Consider the following 22,417-nt stretch of genomic DNA (forward strand, 5'->3'; position numbering starts at 1 on the left):
ATATGGCAGATGTTGCAAGTGTTTGGAATAATGTATATGTTATAGGTTACTTAAAAGTTAAGAATTTTTATGTGGATATTGACGCTCAAGTTAGGGAATATATGAGAGAAGGATATTATTTTCCAGTAACAGCAGGAATTATCCAAGTATGTGTGATGCCGCCATGGCTGCCTAACATATTAATAGACTTAGTTTTAAAAGGAGTAAATACTACAGGGTTGAAAGAGGTGTGGAATTAAAAGATAACGAATTTGATATGGAGTTATAGTGGCCACTGTTGTTTTTTGCCAATGACACGGTTCTTTTGAGAACCGATGAGAAATTGCTAACGTTGAAATAATTTTTAGGTTATGCAAAGGGTAATCAGAAGCAAACATAGAAAAAGGCAAAGCGATTAGAGTAAGAAAAAACTGAGATAATGAAAGATTGGATATCAGATTGGAGTATGGAGGAAGTAATGTGTTCAAATAATTGGGAGCAGACTTCTTGGTGGATGGGTCTATGAAAAATGGTGAAAAATAAAATTGACGAGGAAAAACGGTTGGTGATGCATTGAGGCGTCTGTGGAGACAAGAACTTTCAACCCTGGAGGGGAATAAAGGAGAATGAACCGAAGTATAGCGACACCATCACTTTTATACGAGTGTGAAGGATGAATTTTAAACATTTCATTATGGGGGTTGTTGGCAGTTCGAGATGTGTCTGCAGGTAATGTGCAGAGTCTGCAGGGAAGTCTATGCTTAGATATTCAAATGTGTGGCTTTACGAAAAGTATTCAGAGTGCTGAGCTGATGCTGTTATTGTGGTTTAGCCATATAGAGAGAATGAAGCAAAAGCAAGTTACTAAATAAGGTGTATAAATCTAGGGTGGAGGGGAGGACGAATAGAAGTCACAGGAAAGGTTTGAGGGAGGTGGTCAAAGTTTTTTTTCGTGCTAGGGAGCTTGAGCATCCAACAGGCTTGTGTGAGCGTGTTAGTTTAGTCAAGTTGGATAAATTTAGATTTAGAAAGGACATAGGTAAGTACTGGTTTTCTAACAGAGTTGTAGATGCGTGGAAGTCTTCCCAGTGGGGTGATAGAGGCTAGGACCTTGGGTAGCTTTAAGAAGAGACTGGACAAATATATGAGTGGGAGGGGCTGGGTTTGATTGGTGTCATGGGGTACGGGAGTTATTTCTTGGGTAGCTATTTGGGTAGTTATTTCTTGGGTCGTTTTGATAAGGAGCTGTCTCGTATGGGCCAGTAGGCCTTCTGCAGTGTTCCTACATTCTTATGTTCTTATGTTAAGTGGGTTAAATGACGATGTTATGTTGGAGTGTGAGCAAGATACCATCCATAGAGAGATTCGGTGAAACCGGTTCGCCGGACTTTAGTTCTACAAGTGGGAAGTGCAGTTCCTGCATTCTGAAAAACCTGAGACTCTGAGTTTGAAGAATCAACTTAACATTGATACCATCACGCTTCTTGCAAGACAATTACTGAGTGACGATACGAGACGCTTGATGTTTAAAATGATCAGTCTTCATATTATTTTTCCGTAATAAAGTTGGTAGAATTACCGACAATATGTAAAGTAAAAGGACACAAGTGCAACTAATGTGACATTAGTTGCACTTTGTGTCCTTTGTAATATTTAAATCAATAGTATGCTAAAATATTACTGACAGGCTGAAGACTGACAAGTCTTGGGTTTTTAAACAGCTGACCCACTGAACGATGGGTCAGCACGCTTCTCATCTTTGGACTTAAAAAAAACCATACCCCCGGCCGGGATTGAACCCGCGGTCATAGAGTCTCAAAACTCCAGCCCGTCGCGTTAGCCACTAGACCAGCTAGGCCACAATAAGATTCATCCAACTAGGTATATTTCTACACCATAGGAAAGTTAGCACAGGCACCTCTGTGACCACAAATGCAAGTTTTTACAGACGAATCTCCAGCTAGCGTGGCCGTGACGATGAATCTTATTGTGGCTAGCTGGTCTAGTGGCTAACGCGACGGGCTGGAGTTTTGAGACTCTATGACCGCGGGTTCAATCCCGGCCGGGGGTATGGTTTATTTGCAATCGTGTCATTACGATTTCTTGAGTCTCTTTGGACTTAAATACTGTAGTCCAAAACTCATTCCCAGATCAACAGTGTGTCAGCAGTTTACCTTCATGAACTTCTTTCTTCCTTCAATTTTCATTTTTTTCTCTCCTGCAGTTTTTTAATGTCTTCCACAGCCCTTTAACTATTGAAATTCTTCTAAATAAATAAATTTAAGAACAGTGAACAAATTCAGTGTAAAAGAATGATTATATAAATGTAAAGTCTATGTCTCACCTCCATTCATCACAACTGTCGGACACTGCAGCATCATGGGATCTTCTTACAAAGAATTCTTCAACGCTTGTTCAACCTTTGGACAAAGACCTACTTCGACTAGTGGATGTTACCACTATGATCCCGCCTCCGTCTGCTTCAAGTCACCTCACTACAGTATATAAGCCACGTCTACGGCCCTATGCTGTACATTCTACAAGATTGATGGACTGAACACATCGACTCCAGGCTGAGGGACTGATTACCTCATACTCCTCCTCTCCTTACGCCTTCCTCTTTGTATTGGACTGATGAAGCCACTGTGTGGCGAAACGTTTCCTGAATAAAGATTCCCATATGCTGCATAAGTGTCTCAATCTTCAACTTGTCGGTTTTTCAAACCATTCATCACAACTGTCAGACACTGCAGCATCATGGGATCTTCTTACAAAGAATTCTTCAACGCTTGTTCAACCTTTGGACAAAGACCTACTTCGACTAGTGGATGTTACCACTATGATCCCGCCTCCGTCTGCTTCAAGTCACCTCACTACAGTATATAAGCCACGTCTACGGCCCTATGCTGTACATTCTACAAGATTGATGGACTGAACACATCGACTCCAGGCTGAGGGACTGATTACCTCATACTCCTCCTCTCCTTACGCCTTCCTCTTTGTATTGGACTGATGAAGCCACTGTGTGGCGAAACGTTTCCTGAATAAAGATTCCCATATGCTGCATAAGTGTCTCAATCTTCAACTTGTCGGTTTTTCAAACCATTCATCACAACTGTCAGACACTGCAGCATCATGGGATCTTCTTACAAAGAATTCTTCAACGCTTGTTCAACCTTTGGACAAAGACCTACTTCGACTAGTGGATGTTACCACTATGATCCCGCCTCCGTCTGCTTCAAGTCACCTCACTACAGTATATAAGCCACGTCTACGGCCCTATGCTGTACATTCTACAAGATTGATGGACTGAACACATCGACTCCAGGCTGAGGGACTGATTACCTCATACTCCTCCTCTCCTTACGCCTTCCTCTTTGTATTGGACTGATGAAGCCACTGTGTGGCGAAACGTTTCCTGAATAAAGATTCCCATATGCTGCATAAGTGTCTCAATCTTCAACTTGTCGGTTTTTCAAACCATTCATCACACCTCCATCTAGAAGGAAAATAGATAAACTAATTTTGGCAAATTTTTGTTTGACCTTCACAAAATTTTGTAGTGAAATCAACCTGGTAAAACCAAGCTAAAATATCATAATACATTTAGCATATTGAAGAAGTTGAATCTCATAAAAAATGTTTTATGGTTGAGGAGAGTTGGGGAAGGAGGATTAGATGCTCCCATATAAACAGGATTTCAGGAATTATCTAAATTTATAAAGCATTACAATGACAAGTGATATATAGACCCTTAATGCAATGAAGTCTTTATTGATAGTTTCACTCACCCAGTCGGGGGTGAAACGTTGTTGCAATAAGGCCTTCACTACAATATTTATCGCTACTAACAATTGGTTGATGTTGTCAGGTACAAGCTGGAGATGGAAGGCTACGACAACACCAGCAGCCTGGGAGACTCAATGACAGGAGAACATTCTCTCCAGAACACGAAGTTCTCCACCTTCGACAGAGACAATGACAACCTCACCTACGGTAACATATTATATAACTTTTACATTAAGGAAACTGGTCATTAATTATCCCTGAAGGGGGACTTTTAAGAGAATGCCATTTTTTTCTTCCTCCACCTTTTAAATTATATTTTGCTCGTAACTTAAGAACGCATCATTCAATCGGCTTCAAATTTTTCATCATTTGTGTATGGTGACGAGGAGCGCTAAATCCGTAGCATTATACAGCGCATGTGGGGGGAGGGGTGGAATGTATTCAGGCTCAATTCAGGGAACCGGAGCACAGATTCAGTTCCCTAGATCAAGAGCCCCTCACCATCAAAGGAGGTTCTTTGATGGGAAACCTGTTTCCAGCATTCTGGAATGACTTAGATAACTTTAAAAAGCCTCAGCGGAGTTGCGTCGAACGCTGGAAAACGGTTCCTAAAAATTCGACGATGGCAGAGAGTAAAATTTACATTCGAGGGGAAAAATAATGTAAAAAAAAATGTAAAAAAAAAAAAAAAAATTATTCCCGTTGAATCAAGTTAAAAAATTTTTAGTTTACCTCTTCTGAGCGGCTTTAGCATTTAATTGCTGAAGGATAATATTATTAAAACTCTTTGATCGCGGGTTCTATCCCCGCCCGTGGTATGGTTTGTTTGCAATCGTGTCATTACGATTTCGTGAGTCATTATTAAGTATTGTTTACGTAGAGGAGTCACATGATCTCATCGTCTACCCGTCCTCATCCCAACATGTCATTCTTCAGGTCACCATGAGTCACTCACACCTCATTCTTCAGGTCACCATGCGTCACTCACACCTCATTCTTCAGGTCACCATGCGTCACTCACACCTCACTCTTCAGGTCACCATGCGTCACTCACACCTCATTCTTCAGGTCACCATGAGTCACTCACCTCATTCTTCAGGTCACCATGCGTCACTCACACCTCATTCTTCATGTCACCATGCGTCACTCACACCTCATTCTTCAGGTCACCTTGCCTCACTCACACCTCATTCTTCAGGTCACCTTGCCTCACTCACACCTCATTCTTCAGGTCACCTTGCCTCACTCACACCTCATTCTTCAGGTCACCTTGCCTCACTCACACCTCACTCTTCAGGTCACCATGCGTCACTCACACCTCACTCTCCGCTTATATATAATGTCTTTCTACCTCTGTATGTTAGAAGTGATCAAGGTCCCAGGACCGAAACGTTTTCTAATATGTCAGTGTTTGCTTACGTGTCTTTCTAAACCAACTTGTCGGTATTTATTACCAAGGTTTATACCATAGCATTATTTTACCTTACATTACTTTTCCTTAATTCTGGTGAGGGGCTTTTGATCCAAGGAACCGAACTAATGTTTTTCCATGGTTTGGATAGAATCCAAATACCTCCCATTCCACTGGCGCTATATTACCCTTACGGGTTTAGCTCTTTCCTCTGATTAAAACAACGGTTATGAACGGCATCAATCTTCATCGGCTGATGCATCAAATGGATGGAACGTTTGATGGGTTTAGGCTGTGTAGGCACAAATTTTGTTGGATTCTGTGCAATAACTGGAAAAACGCTTCTTCTGGTCAGTTCTAAACTTCTAGTTATAGGCCAGTTCAATCAATCAAATTGTTTTCTGTAAAATGTCTCTTGATATCATTTGATATAATTTGGTTATCTTAGACTAAATTATTTAATGTTCTCGTATGTGCCTACAACATCTATGTACTTTTAAGACCATTGTTAAAAGTTCGTATGTTATGTACGCTAAGCTTACATAAAGCTTACTTTACTTGCTTTCTTAAAAGCTTTCTTAAAAGTCGGTGCCTGATCAGCCGGGCTGTGGTTCGTACGTTGGACTGCGTGCGGCCAACAGTAAGAGCCTGGTTGATCAGGCCCTGATCCACCGGGAGGCCTGGTCTTGAACCGGGCCGCAGGGGCGCTGATCCCCGGAATACCATCCAGGTAGCCAAGACTTAGAGAGAAGTTTAGATTGATTCTGGGCTGTGCAGGACGTAATTTACCTGGAAGAAATGGAAAAAAATTGAAATACTGAGCTTCTCAGCTCATTAAGCTTTCCGTGCTAATAACTTGATAATACAACTAAGCTGCTTCAAGCTTAATGTACTTGTGTATTTTAGGATACTGATATTTTTGATCTCTGGATTGTATCAGATTCCAGCTGTGTATAGTTTAATATATATCTTGAAGAAATTCGGATATCAGTTTCTAAATGATTTATGGATGGCTCTTCTAAGTCTATCTATATCTTCTTCACTTACCAGACTGAGGTTCGAGCTTTTAATATTCGTTACAGTAAATGACCCCACACGGTTTAGAGCTTCAATTACAATTAATACAAAAATATTAATCTCATCACAATCCCCCATGAAGAGCTTCCAGTGAACGTGAAAAGCTCACTTGCAGAGTACAAATATTCCTTATATCTTTATCTGTGTACTAGAGCTATTCTTCTATTCCTCGGATCAAACCTGATTACACGATTCTAATACAAAAATAGTTACGCATCGTAACTGAAGGAATCTTTGGGACTGTGAAATGAATAAATGTTAGAGTGATGCTATTTATTTTAGGTTCGTGTTGTGGTGATAATGTTTCTTGGTGTGATAGTCAGTGTTTTCCTTGCTTTTATTTTGTAGGATAATTTTATCTTTGTGTTTACTTGGAGTTTACCTGGAGAGGGTTTCGGGGGTCAACGCCCCCGCGGCCCGGTCTAACACCAGGCCTCATGGTGGATTAGGGTCTGATCAACCAGGCTGGCTGCATTCACACTGACGTACAAACCACAGCCCAATTGGTCAGGTACTGTATGAAGTCTGCATGACAAAATATCATATTCAGGAGTAACCGTTCAACCCGTAACACGTAAACAATCTGGAATACACAATATTAAAGCATTCCTCCTCCCCTTTCCCATGGATCAAAAACCCTTAACTAGCATCAAAGACCATCACGTAAACAATCTGGAATACACAATATTAAAGCATTCCTCCTCCCCTTTCCCATGGATCAAAAACCCTTAACTAGCATCAAAGACCATCCCTATTCTTGTAGGAACGACAGCGCTGCACCCCCTCAGAGTAAAGTCCATCGCTAATCTCACGAACTTCCTTGCAGGTTCGTGTGTGGATTTCTTCTCGGGTGGAGGTGGCTGGTGGTACAATTATTGTTCCCACCTCAAGCCCACGGCTCCCCTAGCTGCTGCTGGTCGCAGTGACACCCTCATGACAGCCTACTGGACGCCAGGTGTCCTCACCTGGGTCAGGCTCAACTGGATTCGCATGAAAATCAGGCCCAGAGATTTCCCAGACTGTGAGAATTGATGCGTTGAATTGTTTCACGGTTGATCTAGGGTACTAGTTAATTTGGAGTACTAGTTCTAGTACTGAAGACGTCCTAGATTGATAATCTGAGTTAATGAGATGAAAAGGCCTAGATTAATCAACGAGTTAATGGGACAAAGAAGTCCTAGGTAAATGTATGATGTCCTGGGTAAATCTGCATAAAACTTTAGAAAGAACAGACCTAATGTTTATAGAAGATACAAGCTAAGATACAGGCTAAGATAAAAGCTAAGATACAGGCTAAGATACAAGCTAAGATACAAGATAAGATACAAGATACAAGCTGAGATACAGGCTAGGATACAAGCTAAGATACAAGCTAAGATACAAGATAAGATACAAGCTAAGATACAAGATAAGATACAGGCTAAGATACAAGATACAAGCTAAGATACAGGCTAAGATACAAGCTAAGATACAAGCTAAGATACAAGATACAGGCTAAGATACAGGCTAAGATACAAGCTAAGATACAAGATACAAGCTAAGATACAGGCTAGGATACAAGCTAAGATACAAGATACAGGCTGAGATACAGGCTAAGATACAAGATGAGATACAGGATACAAGCTAAGATACAGGCTAGGATACAAGCTAAGATACAAGATAAGATACAAGATAAAGCTAAGATACAGGCTAGGATACAAGCTAAGATACAAGCTAATGGGGTGAATGGATCCAGGCTTTACGAAGGATAAGAGTTCATGGGATGACTTGTTGACTTGTGACTTAATTTGTATCAATGATTATAATCATAACCAAGCGCTAAACCCGTAAGATAACTTGTATCAAGGAGGCTGGAGAAGTGGCAAAGGAGGGACCGGGAGATGACAAATTCACGTGGGAATAAATTTTGCAGATGATGCATCAGTCTGTAAATAATATACTTGGAACAGCATCTTTCATACAACGTTAGTATAAGGCGGGTGTATGGCAGGGCGTAGCGTGAGTGTACTCACCTGTATGGAAGCTGCAGGGGTCGAGTCATAGCTCCTGGCTGTGTGTGTGTGTGTGTGTGTGTGTGTGTGTGTGTGTGAGAGAGAGAGAGAGAGAGAGAGAGAGAGAGAGAGAGAGAGAGAGAGAGAGAGAGAGAGAGAGAGAGAGAGAGAGAGAGAGAGAGACACTTTGAAAGAGGGACGCATAGAATTACGTTTTTTAGTGACGATTCGATTGGAGATTATCAATTACTGTAATTAATTACTATAATTATTCTAAAATGTCATAATAACATGCTAGAAATGTCGGCGCCATCTTACCAAGTATTCACATTATATATATCAATTTCTTCAAGTGTAAATATGTAGTAAAGAATTTAGTACACTTCGCTCTGTTTTATTTCTCCTTTAATTTTGATACAATAGTTAGAAGCAGAGGTAGCGTCCTATACGATGAAATTATTCATGTAGCTCTGTGTTTGTGACTGTGTGTGTTTGTGTTTGCTTGAGGGTGTGTTTGTGACTGCTTGAGGGTGTGTTTGTGACTGTGTGTGTTTGTGACTGCTTGAGGGTGTGTTTGTGACTGTGTGTGTTTGTGTCTGCTTGAGGGTGTGTTTGTGACTGCTTGAGGGTGTGTTTGTGACTGTGTGTGTTTGTGTCTGCTTGAGGGTGTGTTTGTGACTGTGTTTGTGTCTGCCTGAGGGTGTGTGTGCTTGAGGGTGTGTCTGCTTGAGGGTGTGTTTGTGACTGAGGGTGTGTGTGTCTGTCTGAGGGTATGTGTGTGACTGCTTGAGGGTGTGTGTGTCTGAGGGTGTGTGTGCTTGAGGGTGTATCTGCTTAAGGGTGTGTTTGTGACTGTGTGTTTGTGTCTGCCTGAGGGTGTGTGTGCTTGAGGGTGTGTCTGCTTGAGGGTGTGTTTATGACTGTTTGAGGGTGTGTGTGTCTGTCTGAGGGTGTGTGTGTGACTGCTTCAGGGTGTGTGTTTGTCTGCCCGAGGGTGTGTGTGTTTGTGTCTGCCTGAGGGTGTGTGTCTGCTTGAGGGTATGTTCGTAACTGTTTGAGGGTGTGTGTGTCTGTCTGAGGGTGTGTGTGTTTCTGTCTGCTTGAGGGTGTATTTGTGATTGCTTGAGGGTGTGTGTGTTTGTTTCTACCTGAGGGTTTGTGTGTTTGTGTCTGCTTGAGGGTGTGTTTGTGACTGCCTTGTCTCTTCCCATCTTTCCTGAGTAAACTTAAACAGCTACGTCTCACAACATTCAATGAACCTCGAATGGCTAAGAATCAAACAAATACCTTTTAATATCTAAAACCTCAATATTTTAAACTCAGAATAAATCACAGTATCTTGGCTGAAACAAATCACAGCTGACGAATAATTCAAAGGGAAAGTTTTAGACGTCAAACGGAAATAACTTCTGTTTTGTTTGCATGTTGTTGGTCAGTTGTGAATGCCCGAAGCCTCAGGACGGGGGAAAATATGGATATCAGTCCCAGATCACATATTCAAACAATAAAATAATAATATGCTATATTGGCAAGTTATAAAATAAGTTTTTAAAGACATGGATGGCAACATATATCAAAACTCCAGTTAATATGTAACTCTACATTTCCACCTTGGAATGTATCTCTCTCGATGTGTATACAATGAGAACAGCAGTGTATACATATACATTAAGGGTGTACATCTCGGCACATATACATTTAGAGTTTGCCTTAATTCATATAATAGAGATTATTTAAAAAACTTGACTTATAAACGTCATGTGTAACGTTTACGACCCTCGTGTAGTAGATAACATTCTTGATTGTAAAGGTCATGTGTAGTTATTACGACCCTCGTGTAGTAGATAACATTCTTGATTGTAAAGGTCATGTGTAGTTATTACGACCCTCGTGTAGTAGATAACATTCTTGATTGTAAAGGTCATGTGTAGTTATTACGACCCTCGTGTAGTAGATAACATTCTTGATTGTAAAGGTCATGTGTAGTTATTACGACCCTCGTGTAGTAGATAACATTCTTGATTGTAAAGGTCATGTGTAGTTATTACGACCCTCGTGTAGTAGATAACATTCTTGATTGTAAAGGTCATGTGTAGTTATTACGACCCTCGTGTAGTAGATAACATTCTTGATTGTAAAGGTCATGTGTAGTTATTACGACCCTCGTGTGGTAGATAACCTTAAAAAATATAAAACTGAAATATGCTGTATTTGCATAGTTTTTATAGACATTGTATATACTTCACGGATTTAGTCCTCAAACATATATGTAAAAACAAGGAAATATCGTTTTAAAAGCAAAAATGAATGTAGATCACTGACAAAAATCCAGAAACACTATAAAAACATGTCCCAGATCTGAGGAAGATGATGTAAGAAGATTGAACATCCAGAAAATGATTTACTCAGCTGACAGGAGGAAATACGAAGAGATGATAATTACATTCAAGATAATGTGAAGATACAAGGAAAAAAGATAGAGCTTTTGCAGCGCACTTAACGAGAGGAAAATGTGGTAACAATTGTAAGCCAAAGCTGATGATTATTTGTTCACAAATTGATATATATTGTTACATGTGTTACTGTCACTTACAACTTATAAAAAAATAATTGACTAGGCATTAAAAACTGGGAACACTTAGTGAAGTTCCGTTGATGTAACTACAAACACTGAAGACTGAACACCACCAACATAACTTTCCTCATTATAAATATATATATAAATATATATATATATATATATATATATATATATATATATATATATATATATATATATATATATATATATATGCAATAAGATCACAGTAAACAGGTGATATCAAAATATGCAAAACAACCACTCTGAAAGAATAGAGAAATTCCTGAAAGAATAGAGAAAAGCGCTTTCGTGACTACTCACATTATCAAGGAACTTGATAATGTGAGTAGTCACGAAAGCGCTTGGAATTTCTCTATTCTTTCAGAGTGGTTGTTTTGCATATATATATATATATATATATATATATATATATATATATATATATATATATATATATATATATATATATATATATATATAGTGTTTATTTTCATTATTTTTACCATTTTTTCGTTTATTTTAGTCAGAATATTAACTAGTTATTTAAATAAAATATTTACTTATGCATATCGGTTTTATTGCTGAAGATTATGATAAAAGAGCAGAATAAGGAGAGGAAAAAATAAGAAATTAAACAATAATTACAAAAAAAAAATACAAGTACAAAGAAATAAGTGATAAGAATGAAATGAATAAAGAAATTACCAAAAATGAGAAAAAATTAAATGCTAAAGTTTCGAGGGAATATGTACACACCTGATGATGTCTGGATACTTACATGAAAGTCCTCAATGTTTCTTTTACATGTATACATACAAGTATATATATATATATATATATATATATATATATATATATATATATATATATATATATATATATATATATATATATATATATATATTCACGCATACACATACATAGTACTTGCGACCAGCGAAGAGGTGGGACCAGGAGCTGTAAATCGAACCCTCAGATCACAAGTACGTAAGTACATATGCAAAGTTTGGCTCGAAAGAGTATCATTCGATTGTGATTGAGAAAAATGCAATTATTATTAAAGTATAAATAGCATATATGATTTATAAAGGGAAAAAAATAGGGAATACGAGAAGCAATGAAGGTTGGAATTAGTCTCTAGCAAATCCAAGGAATGTCTGCATGTTCCTACGTCCAGGTTAAACTAGTACCATTCTCATGTTCCTAAGTCCAGGTTAAACTAGTACCATTCTCATGTTCCTACGTCCAGGTTAAACTAGTACCATTCTCATGTTCCTAAGTCCAGGTTAAACTAGTACCATTCTCATGTTCCTACGTCCAGGTTAAACTAGTACCATTCTCATGTTCCTAAGTCCAGGTTAAACTAGTACCATTCTCATGTTCCTACGTCCAGGTTAAACTAGTACCATTCTCATGTTCCTACGTCCAGGTTAAACTAGTACCATTCTCATGTTCCTACGTCCAGGTTAAACTAGTACCATTCTCATGTTCCTACGTCCAGGTTAAACTAGTACCATTCTCATGTTCCTACGTCCAGGTTAAACTAGTACCATTCTCATGTTCTTACGTCCAGGTTAAACTAGTACCATTCTCATGTTCCTACGTCCAGGATAAACTAGTACCATTCTCATGTTCCTACGTTCATGTTAAACTAGTACCATTCTCATGTTCCTACGTTCAGGTTAAAGTAGTACCATTCTCATGTTCCAACTTCCAGGTTAAACTAGTACCATTCTCATGTTCCTACGTCCAGGTTAAACTAGTACCATTCTCACGTTCCTACGTTCAGGTTAAACTGGTACCATTCTCATGTTCCTGCGTCCAGGTTAAACTAGTATCATTCTCATGTTCCTACGTCCAGGTTAAACTAGTACCATTCTCATGTTCCTACGTTCAGGTTAAACTAGTACCATTCTCATGTTCCTACGTCCAGGTTAAACTAGTACCATTCTCATGTTCCTACGTCCAGGTTAAACTAGTACCATTCTCATGTTCCTACGTCCAGGTTAAGTGCCATCCTTAAGTTTTTATGTCCTTGTTGAGGTAGCTCCTTTCTGATGTTTCTATGTCCTTACATGAAGTACACGTCATCATGTTCTTATGCCCATGAAAGCCTAAGGCATCCATAATACTTTAATTGATTTACATAAAAGACATACATTGTTTTGATGGACTTAACCTGGTATCCCGTCTTCAACTTCTCGCAGGAAAACATTGAAATGAAGATAATGCATATTTTGGATATGCTATTTCCTTTATTTTGCACCTAAACATGGCAACCTAACCTAAAGAATAAAAGGCACAATACCGTGACTGGAACACACAAATAACCCGCAAGTAGGAGAAAGAAACTTATGGCGACGTTTCGGTCCTCTTTGGACCAATAACTACTCACTAGTGTGACTATTTAATGGTCCAATTCGGACTGAAACGACTTGGAGGGCCGTGTATAACCTAACCTAACCTTGGTACACTTTATTGAATATAAAATATCTTAATATATCTGAGTGGAAAATGGTGAATGCCTTCACTTAGAACACCTGTTAGATAACTTTACTGCGACTTTGATAGTTTTGTGTATAGTATCACTGTGTGTATGAAGTGACCAAGATTCTAAACGCCTTAAAAGTGTCTTAAGTGAATACAGATGTGTTTTCTTCCATCCTTTAAGTTGTCGGTATTTACTGCCTTTTAATACTTTACCCTCTCATGAATTTGCATAACAATGTTTGTGTTCCTTAATGAGTAAATATTCAGATAGCTCTATATTTACATTATTAAATTAGAAATGGAAAGAGACTGACGGAATTCTCTCTGAATGAACAGGATAGAGATGACAGTGACAAATCCGAGTTGTTGAATGTGGAGTAACTCTTGCCCGAGGACCAGACAACATAGCTATGCTTAATGGTGCCCTTCCTCCGTGAGCCAATCAATGAATGTCGTCATCAGAGACTGGTGCCACGTCAATGGGCGATCGATTCGTGACGAGAGTCAGAGCTCAACATCCGTTGGATCAATCGCCAAAGCCGACGAATCTCTCTTAAAACTTTTATTTGTGTAATTTCGAAGAAGAAAGCAACTCAGAAACGTGTTTACTTGGAGTTATGTTGAGGTTCTAGTGAAGATGTGGCACATGTGAGGCAGAGGACACACGCAGGTAAATCGCACACAGGTGAATTAGTTTTCTTGCGAATGTTGTGGACTACGGATGTTCTGGTGAATCCCGCAAACCATCTCAGTCCCAGCAACTCTGTAAAACATTCATTTACTGTTGTCAATTCTGGATGTCACACAAATACGGACGCAATAGAAAAAAAACTGTATTGAGTTCCGAGTGTGTGTTTTACAAATGCGTAGCTTTTCGTAGCTATATTGCATGTGCACCAGCTGATCCTGTCAAGGAGGACGACTCAAAAATATTTAGTGACTTATGCTTCTGACTTGCCTGTACTGCAGAGAATATTTCCGGTAGTGTATTAAATGTAATTCCGCAGACGTATGACTTCCACTCTAGTGGTGACTTGTATACAACATGAGAATTCATGAACCAGTCCAAGTTAACCAACAAAGTCACTGCTAAACTACTGTATTATGTTGCATTTATTAATCCCAGTAGGACTGTTGGCTCCTATACTACTGTACTGTTTTAATTTTAGGTTTTAGTTTTAATGGGAAACACTTTATGGGACGAAATGTTTTGAATATTCACAAAATTATTGTTAAGAGAACTCGATATTGAATCTTCTTCGACCTCTGCTTCTGTAACTTTTGCATATGTTACTGCTGGTGGTGGTACACTACTGCTGGTGGTGGTACACTACTGCTGGTGGTGGTACACTACTGCTGGTGGTGGTACACTACTGCTGGTGGTGGTACACTACTGCTGGTGGTGGTACACTACTGCTGGTGGTGGTACACTACTGCTGGTGGTGGTACACTACTGGTGGTGGTGGTACACTACCGCTGGTGGTGGTACACTACCGCTGGTGGTGGTACACTACTGCTGGTGGTGGTACACTACTGCTGGTGGTGGTACACTACTGCTGGTGGTGGTACACTACTGCTGGTGGTGGTACACTACTGCTGGTGGTGGGACACTACTGCTGGTGGTGGTACACTACTGCTGGTGGTGGTACACTACTGCTGGTGGTGGTACACTACTGCTGGTGGTGGTACACTACTGCTGGTGGTGGTACACTACTGCTGGTGGTGGTACACTACTGCTGGTGGTGGTACACTACTGCTGGTGGTGGTACACTAGTGGTGGTGGTGGTACACTAGTGGTGGTGGTGGTACACTAGTGGTGGTGGTGGTACACTAGTGGTGGTGGTGGTACACTACTGCTGGTGGTGCTACACTACTGCTGGTGGTGGTACACTACTGCTGGTGGTGGTACACTACTGCTGGTGGTGGTACACTACTGCTGGTGGTGGTACACTACTGCTGGTGGTGGTACACTACTGCTGGTGGTGGTACACTACTGCTGGTGGTGGTACACTACTGCTGGTGGTGGTACACTACTGCTGGTGGTGGTACACTACTGCTGGTGGTGGTACACTACTGCTGGTGGTGGTGGTACACTACTGCTGGTGGTGGTGGTACACTACTGCTGGTGGTGGTGGTACACTACTGCTGGTGGTGGTGGTACACTACTGCTGGTGGTGGTGGTACACTACTGCTGGTGGTGGTGGTACACTACTGCTGGTGGTGGTGGTACACTACTGCTGGTGGTGGTGGTACACTACTGCTGGTGGTGGTGGTACACTACTGCTGGTGGTGGTGGTACACTACTGCTGGTGGTGGTGGTACACTACTGCTGGTGGTGGTGGTACACTACTGCTGGTGGTGGTGGTACACTACTGCTGGTGGTGGTGGTACACTACTGCTGGTGGTGGTGGTACACTACTGCTGGTGGTGGTGGTACACTACTGCTGGTGGTGGTGGTACACTACTGCTGGTGGTGGTGGTACACTACTGCTGGTGGTGGTGGTACACTACTGCTGGTGGTGGTGGTACACTACTGCTGGTGGTGGTGGTACACTACTGCTGGTGGTGGTGGTACACTACTGCTGGTGGTGGTGGTACACTACTGCTGGTGGTGGTGGTACACTACTGCTGGTGGTGGTGGTACACTACTGCTGGTGGTGGTGGTACACTACTGCTGGTGGTGGTGGTACACTACTGCTGGTGGTGGTGGTACACTACTGCTGGTGGTGGTGGTACACTACTGCTGGTGGTGGTGGTACACTACTGCTGGTGGTGGTGGTACACTACTGCTGGTGGTGGTGGTACACTACTGCTGGTGGTGGTACACTACTGCTGGTGGTGGTGGTACACTACTGCTGGTGGTGGTGGTACACTACACTACTGCTGGTGGTGGTGGTACACTACTGCTGGTGGTGGTGGTACACTACTGCTGGTGGTGGTGGTACACTACTGCTGGTGGTGGTGGTACACTACTGCTGGTGGTGGTGGTACACTACTGCTGGTGGTGGTGGTACACTACTGCTGGTGGTGGTGGTACACTACTGGCTGGTGGTGGTGGTACACTACTGCTGGTGGTGGTGGTACACTACTGCTGGTGGTGGTGGTACACTACTGCTGGTGGTGGTGGTACACTACTGCTGGTGGTGGTACACTACTGCTGGTGGTGGTACACTACTGCTGGTGGTGGTGGTACACTACTGCTGGTGGTGGTACACTACTGCTGGTGGTGGTACACTACTGCTGGTGGTGGTACACTACTGCTGGTGGTGGTGGTACACTACTGCTGGTGGTGGTGGTACACTACTGCTGGTGGTGGTGGTACACTACTGCTGGTGGTGGTGGTACACTACTGCTGGTGGTGGTACACTACTGCTGGTGGTGGTACACTACTGCTGGTGGTGGTACACTACTGCTGGTGGTGGTACACTACTGCTGGTGGTGGTACACTACTGCTGGTGGTGGTACACTACTGCTGGTGGTGGTACACTACTGCTGGTGGTGGTGGTACACTACTGCTGGTGGTGGTACACTACTGCTGGTGGTGGTACACTACTGCTGGTACACTACTGCTGGTGGTGGTACACTACTGCTGGTGGTGGTGGTACACTACTGCTGGTGGTGGTGGTACACTACTGCTGGTGGTGGTGGTACACTACTGCTGGTGGTGGTGGTACACTACTGCTGGTGGGGGTGGTACACTACTGGTGGTGGTGGTACACTACTGCTGGTGGTGGTGGTACACTACTGCTGGTGGTGGTGGTACACTACTGCTGGTGGTGGTGGTACACTACTGCTGGTGGTGGTGGTACACTACTGCTGGTGGTGGTGGTACACTACTGCTGGTGGTGGTGGTACACTACTGCTGGTGGTGGTGGTACACTACTGCTGGTGGTGGTGGTACACTACTGCTGGTGGTGGTGGTACACTACTGCTGGTGGTGGTGGTACACTACTGCTGGTGGTGGTGGTACACTACTGCTGGTACACTACTGCTGGTGGTGGTGGTACACTACTGCTGGTGGTGGTGGTACACTACTGCTGGTGGTGGTGGTACACTACTGCTGGTGGTGGTGGTACACTACTGCTGGTGGTGGTGGTACACTACTGCTGGTGGTGGTGGTACACTACTGCTGGTGGTGGTGGTACACTACTGCTGGTGGTGGTGGTACACTACTGCTGGTGGTGGTGGTACACTACTGCTGGTGGTGGGACACAACTGCTGGCTGGTGGTGGTACACTACTGCTGGTGGTGGTGGTACACTACTGCTGGTGGTGGTGGCACACTACTGCTGGTGGTGGTGGTACACTACTGCTGGTGGTGGTGGTACACTACTGCTGGTGGTGGTGGTGGTGGTACACTACTGCTGCTGGTGGTGGTACACTACTGCTGGTGGTGGTACACTACTGCTGGTGGTGGTGGTACACTACTGCTGGTGGTGGTGGTACACTACTGCTGGTGGTGGTACACTACTGCTGGTGGTGGTACACTACTGCTGGTGGTGGTACACTACTGCTTGTGGTGGTACACTACTGCTGGTGGTGGTACACTACTGCTGGTGGTGGTGGTACACTACTGCTGGTGGTGGTGGTACACTACTGCTGGTGGTGGTACACTACTGCTGGTGGTGGTACACTACTGCTGGTAGTGGTACACTACTGCTGGTGGTGGTACACTACTGCTGGTGGTGGTACACTACTGCTGGTGGTGGTGGTGGTGGTACACTACTGCTGGTGGTGGTGGTACACTACTGCTGGTGGTGGTGGTACACTACTGCTGGTGGTGGTGGTACACTACTGCTGGTGGTGGTGGTACACTACTGCTGGTGGTGGTGGTACACTACTGCTGGTGGTGGTGGTACACTACTGCTGGTGGTGGTGGTACACTACTGCTGGTGGTGGTGGTACACTACTGCTGGTGGTGGTGGTACACTACTGCTGGTGGTGGTGGTACACTACTGCTGGTGGTGGTGGTACACTACTGCTGGTGGTGGTGGTACACTACTGCTGGTGGTGGTGGTACACTACTGCTGGTGGTGGTGGTACACTACTGCTGGTGGTGGTGGTACACTACTGCTGGTGGTGGTGGTACACTACTGCTGGTGGTGGTGGTACACTACTGCTGGTGGTGGTGGTACACTACTGCTGGTGGTGGTGGTACACTACTGCTGGTGGTGGTGGTACACTACTGCTGGTGGTGGTGGTACACTACTGCTGGTGGTGGTGGTACACTACTGCTGGTGGTGGTGGTACACTACTGCTGGTGGTGGTGGTACACTACTGCTGGTGGTGGTGGTACACTACTGCTGGTGGTGGTGGTACACTACTGCTGGTGGTGGTGGTACACTACTGCTGGTGGTGGTGGTACACTACTGCTGGTGGTGGTGGTACACTACTGCTGGTGGTGGTGGTACACTACTGCTGGTGGTGGTGGTACACTACTGCTGGTGGTGGTGGTACACTACTGCTGGTGGTGGTGGTACACTACTGCTGGTGGTGGTACACTACTGCTGGTGGTGGTACACTACTGCTGGTGGTGGTACACTACTGCTGGTGGTGGTACACTACTGCTGGTGGTGGTACACTACTGCTGGTGGTGGTACACTACTGCTGGTGGTGGTACACTACTGCTGGTGGTGTTGCACTACTGCTGGTGGTGGTGCACTACTGCTGGTGGTGGTGCTCTACTGCTGGTGGTGCACTATTGCTGGAGGTGGTGCATTACTGCTGGTGGTGGTGCACTACTACTGGTGGTGGTACACTACTGGTGGTGGTGGTACACTACTGGTGGTGGTGGTACACTACTGCTGGTGGTGTTGCACTACTGCTGGTGGTGGTACACTACTGTTGGTGCTGGTGGTACACTACTGTTGGTGCTGGTGGTACACTACTGCTGGTGGTGGTACACTACTGCTGGTGGTGGTACACTACTGCTGGTGGTGGTACGCTACTGCTGCTGCTGGTACACTACTGTTGGTGGTGGTGGTACACTACTGCTGGTGGTGGTGGTACACTACTGCTGGTGGTGGTGGTACACTACTGCTGGTGGTGGTGGTACACTACTGCTGGTGGTGGTGGTACACTACTGCTGGTGGTGGTGGTACACTACTGCTGGTGGTGGTGGTACACTACTGCTGGTGGTGGTGGTACACTACTGCTGGTGGTGGTGGTACACTACTGCTGGTGGTGGTACACTACTGCTGGTGGTGGTACACTACTGCTGGTGGTGGTGGTACACTACTGCTGGTGGTGGTACACTACTGCTGGTGGTGGTACACTACTGCTGGTGGTGGTGGTACACTACTGCTGGTGGTGGTGGTACACTACTGCTGGTGGTGGTACACTACTGCTGGTGGTGGTACACTACTGCTGGTGGTGGTACACTACTGCTGGTGATGGTACACTACTGTTGGTGGTGGTGGTACCCTACTGCTGGTGGGGGTACACTACTGGTGGTGTTACACTACTGCTGGTGATGGTACACTACTGTTGGTGGTGGTGGTACACTACTGCTGGTGGGGGTACACTACTGCTGGTGGTGGTACACTACTGCTGGTGGTGGTACACTACTGCTGGTGGTGGTGGTACACTACTGCTGGTGGTGGTGGTACACTACTGCTGGTGGTGGTGGTACACTACTGCTGGTGGTGGTGGTACACTACTGCTGGTGGTGGTGGTACACTACTGCTGGTGGTGGTGGTACACTACTGCTGGTGGTGGTGGTACACTACTGCTGGTGGTGGTGGTACACTACTGCTGGTGGTGGTGGTACAATACTGCTGCTGGTGGTGGTACACTACTGCTGGTGGTGGTGGTACACTACTGCTGGTGGTGGTGGTACACTACTGCTGGTGGTGGTGGTACACTACTGCTGGTGGTGGTGGTACACTACTGCTGGTGGTGGTGGTACACTACTGCTGGTGGTGGTGGTACACTACTGCTGGTGGTGGTGGTACACTACTGCTGGTGGTGGTGGTACACTACTGCTGGTGGTGGTGGTACACTACTGCTGGTGGTGGTGGTACACTACTGCTGGTGGTGGTGGTACACTACTGCTGGTGGTGGTGGTACACTACTGCTGGTGGTGGTGGTACACTACTGCTGGTGGTGGTGGTACACTACTGCTGGTGGTGGTGGTACACTACTGCTGGTGGTGGTGGTACACTACTGCTGGTGGTGGTGGTACACTACTGCTGGTGGTGGTGGTACACTACTGCTGGTGGTGGTGGTACACTACTGCTGGTGGTGGTGGTACACTACTGCTGGTGGTGGTGGTACACTACTGCTGGTGGTGGTGGTACACTACTGCTGGTGGTGGTACACTACTGCTGGTGGTGGTACACTACTGCTGGTGGTGGTACACTACTGCTGGTGGTGGTACACTACTGCTGGTGGTGGTACACTACTGCTGGTGGTGGTACACTACTGCTGGTGGTGGTACACTACTGCTGGTGGTGGTGCACTACTACTGGTGGTGGTGCACTACTGCTGGTGGTGGTGCACTACTGGTGGTGGTGGTGCACTACTGGTGGTGGTGCAGTACTGCTGGTGGTGGTGCATTACTGCTGGTGGTGGTGCACTACTACTGGTGGTGGTACACTACTGGTGGTGGTGGTACACTACTGCTGGTGGTGTTGCACTACTGCTGGCGGTGGTACACTACTGTTGGTGCTGGTGGTACACTACTGTTGGTGCTGGTGGTACACTACTGCTGGTGGTGGTACACTACTGCTGGTGGTGGTACACTACTGCTGGTGGTGGTACACTACTGCTGGTGGTGGTACACTACTGTGGTGGTTCACTACTGCTGGTGGTGGTACACTACTGGTGGTGGTGGTACACTACTACTGGTGGTGGTGGTACACTACTGCTGGTGGTGGTACACTACTGCTACACTACTGGTGGTGGTGGTACACTACTGCTGGTGGTGGTACACTACTGCTGGTGGTGGTACACTACTGCTGGTGGTGGTACACTACTACTGGTGGTGGTGGTACACTACTGGTGGTGGTGATACACTACTGCTGGTGGTGGTACACTACTGCTGGTGGTGGTACACTACGGCTGGTGGTGGTACACTACTGCTGGTGGTGGTACACTACTGCTGGTGGTGGTACACTACTGCTGGTGGTGGTACACTACTGCTGGTGGTGGTACACTACTGCTGGTGGTGTTGCACTACTGCTGGTGGTGGTGCACTACTACTGGTGGTGGTGCACTACTGCTGGTGGTGGTACACTACTGCTGTACACTACTGCTGGTGGTGGTACACTACTGCTGCATTACTGCTGGTGGTGGTACACTACTGTACACTACTGGTGGTGGTGGTACACTACTGCTGGTGTGGTGGTGGTACACTACTGTTGGTGGTGGTGGTACACTACTGTTGGTGCTGGTGGTACACTACTGCTGGTGGTGGTACACTACTGCTGGTGGTGGTACACTACTGCTGGTGGTGGTACGCTACTGCTGCTGCTGGTACACTACTGTTGGTGGTGGTGGTACACTACTGCTGGTGGTGGTACACTACTGGTGGTGGTGGTACACTACTACTGGTGGTGGTGGTACACTACTGCTGGTGGTGGTACACTACTGCTGGTGGTGGTACACTACTGCTGGTGGTGGTACACTACTGCTGGTGGTGGTACACTACTGCTGGTGGTGGTGGTACACTACTGCTGGTGGTGATACACTACTGCTGGTGGTGGTACACTATTGCTGGTGGTGGTACACTACGGCTGGTGGTACACTACTGCTGGTGGTGGTACACTACTGCTGGTGGTGGTACACTACTGCTGGTGGTGGTACACTACTGCTGGTGGTGGTACACTACTACTGGTGGTGGTGGTACACTACTGCTGGTGGTGATACACTACTGCTGGTGGTACACTACTGCTGGTGGTGGTACACTACGGCTGGTAGTGGTACACTACTGCTGGTGGTGGTACACTACTGCTGGTGTAACACTACCTCTGGTGGTGGTACACTACTGCTGGTAGTGGTACACTACTGCTGGTGGTGATACACTACTGCTGGTGGTGGTACACTACTACTGGTGGTAGTGGTACACTACTGCTGGTGGTGATACACTACTGCTGGTGGT

General features: G+C 44.8%; 2 protein-coding genes across 7 annotated transcripts in view; both read left to right on the plus strand.

Moving 5' to 3' along the window:
• LOC128703635 (golgin subfamily A member 6-like protein 24) overlaps nt 1–8,621 on the plus strand; it is a 43,068-nt gene extending 34,447 nt beyond the window's left edge. Inside the window, exons 9-11 of one of the 2 annotated variants that reach the window (XR_011394147.1) lie at nt 3,851–3,975; nt 7,083–7,816; nt 7,891–8,621. Coding sequence is in view for 1 of the 2 variants with exons in the window: in XM_070101322.1 (XP_069957423.1) it covers nt 3,851–3,975; nt 7,083–7,288 (331 nt within the window). In the remaining variant the exon portion in view is untranslated. Of the gene's footprint in view, nt 1–3,850; nt 3,976–7,082 lie in introns of both variants that reach the window. The other variant, XM_070101322.1, reaches the window with a different exon arrangement.
• Nucleotides 8,622–14,025: 5,404 nt separating this feature from the next.
• LOC128703708 (cilia- and flagella-associated protein 251-like) overlaps nt 14,026–22,417 on the plus strand; it is a 57,265-nt gene continuing 48,873 nt past the window's right edge. For 4 of the 5 annotated variants that reach the window (XM_070101323.1, XM_070101325.1, XM_070101326.1 and 1 more), the window contains exon 1: nt 14,026–14,083. The gene's annotated coding sequence lies outside the window, so the exon portion shown is untranslated. The remainder of the gene's footprint in view (nt 14,084–22,417) is intronic. The other variant, XM_070101324.1, reaches the window with a different exon arrangement.

Source organism: Cherax quadricarinatus, chromosome 76, assembly GCF_038502225.1.
Source record: "Cherax quadricarinatus isolate ZL_2023a chromosome 76, ASM3850222v1, whole genome shotgun sequence".
NCBI lineage: Eukaryota > Metazoa > Arthropoda > Malacostraca > Decapoda > Parastacidae > Cherax > Cherax quadricarinatus.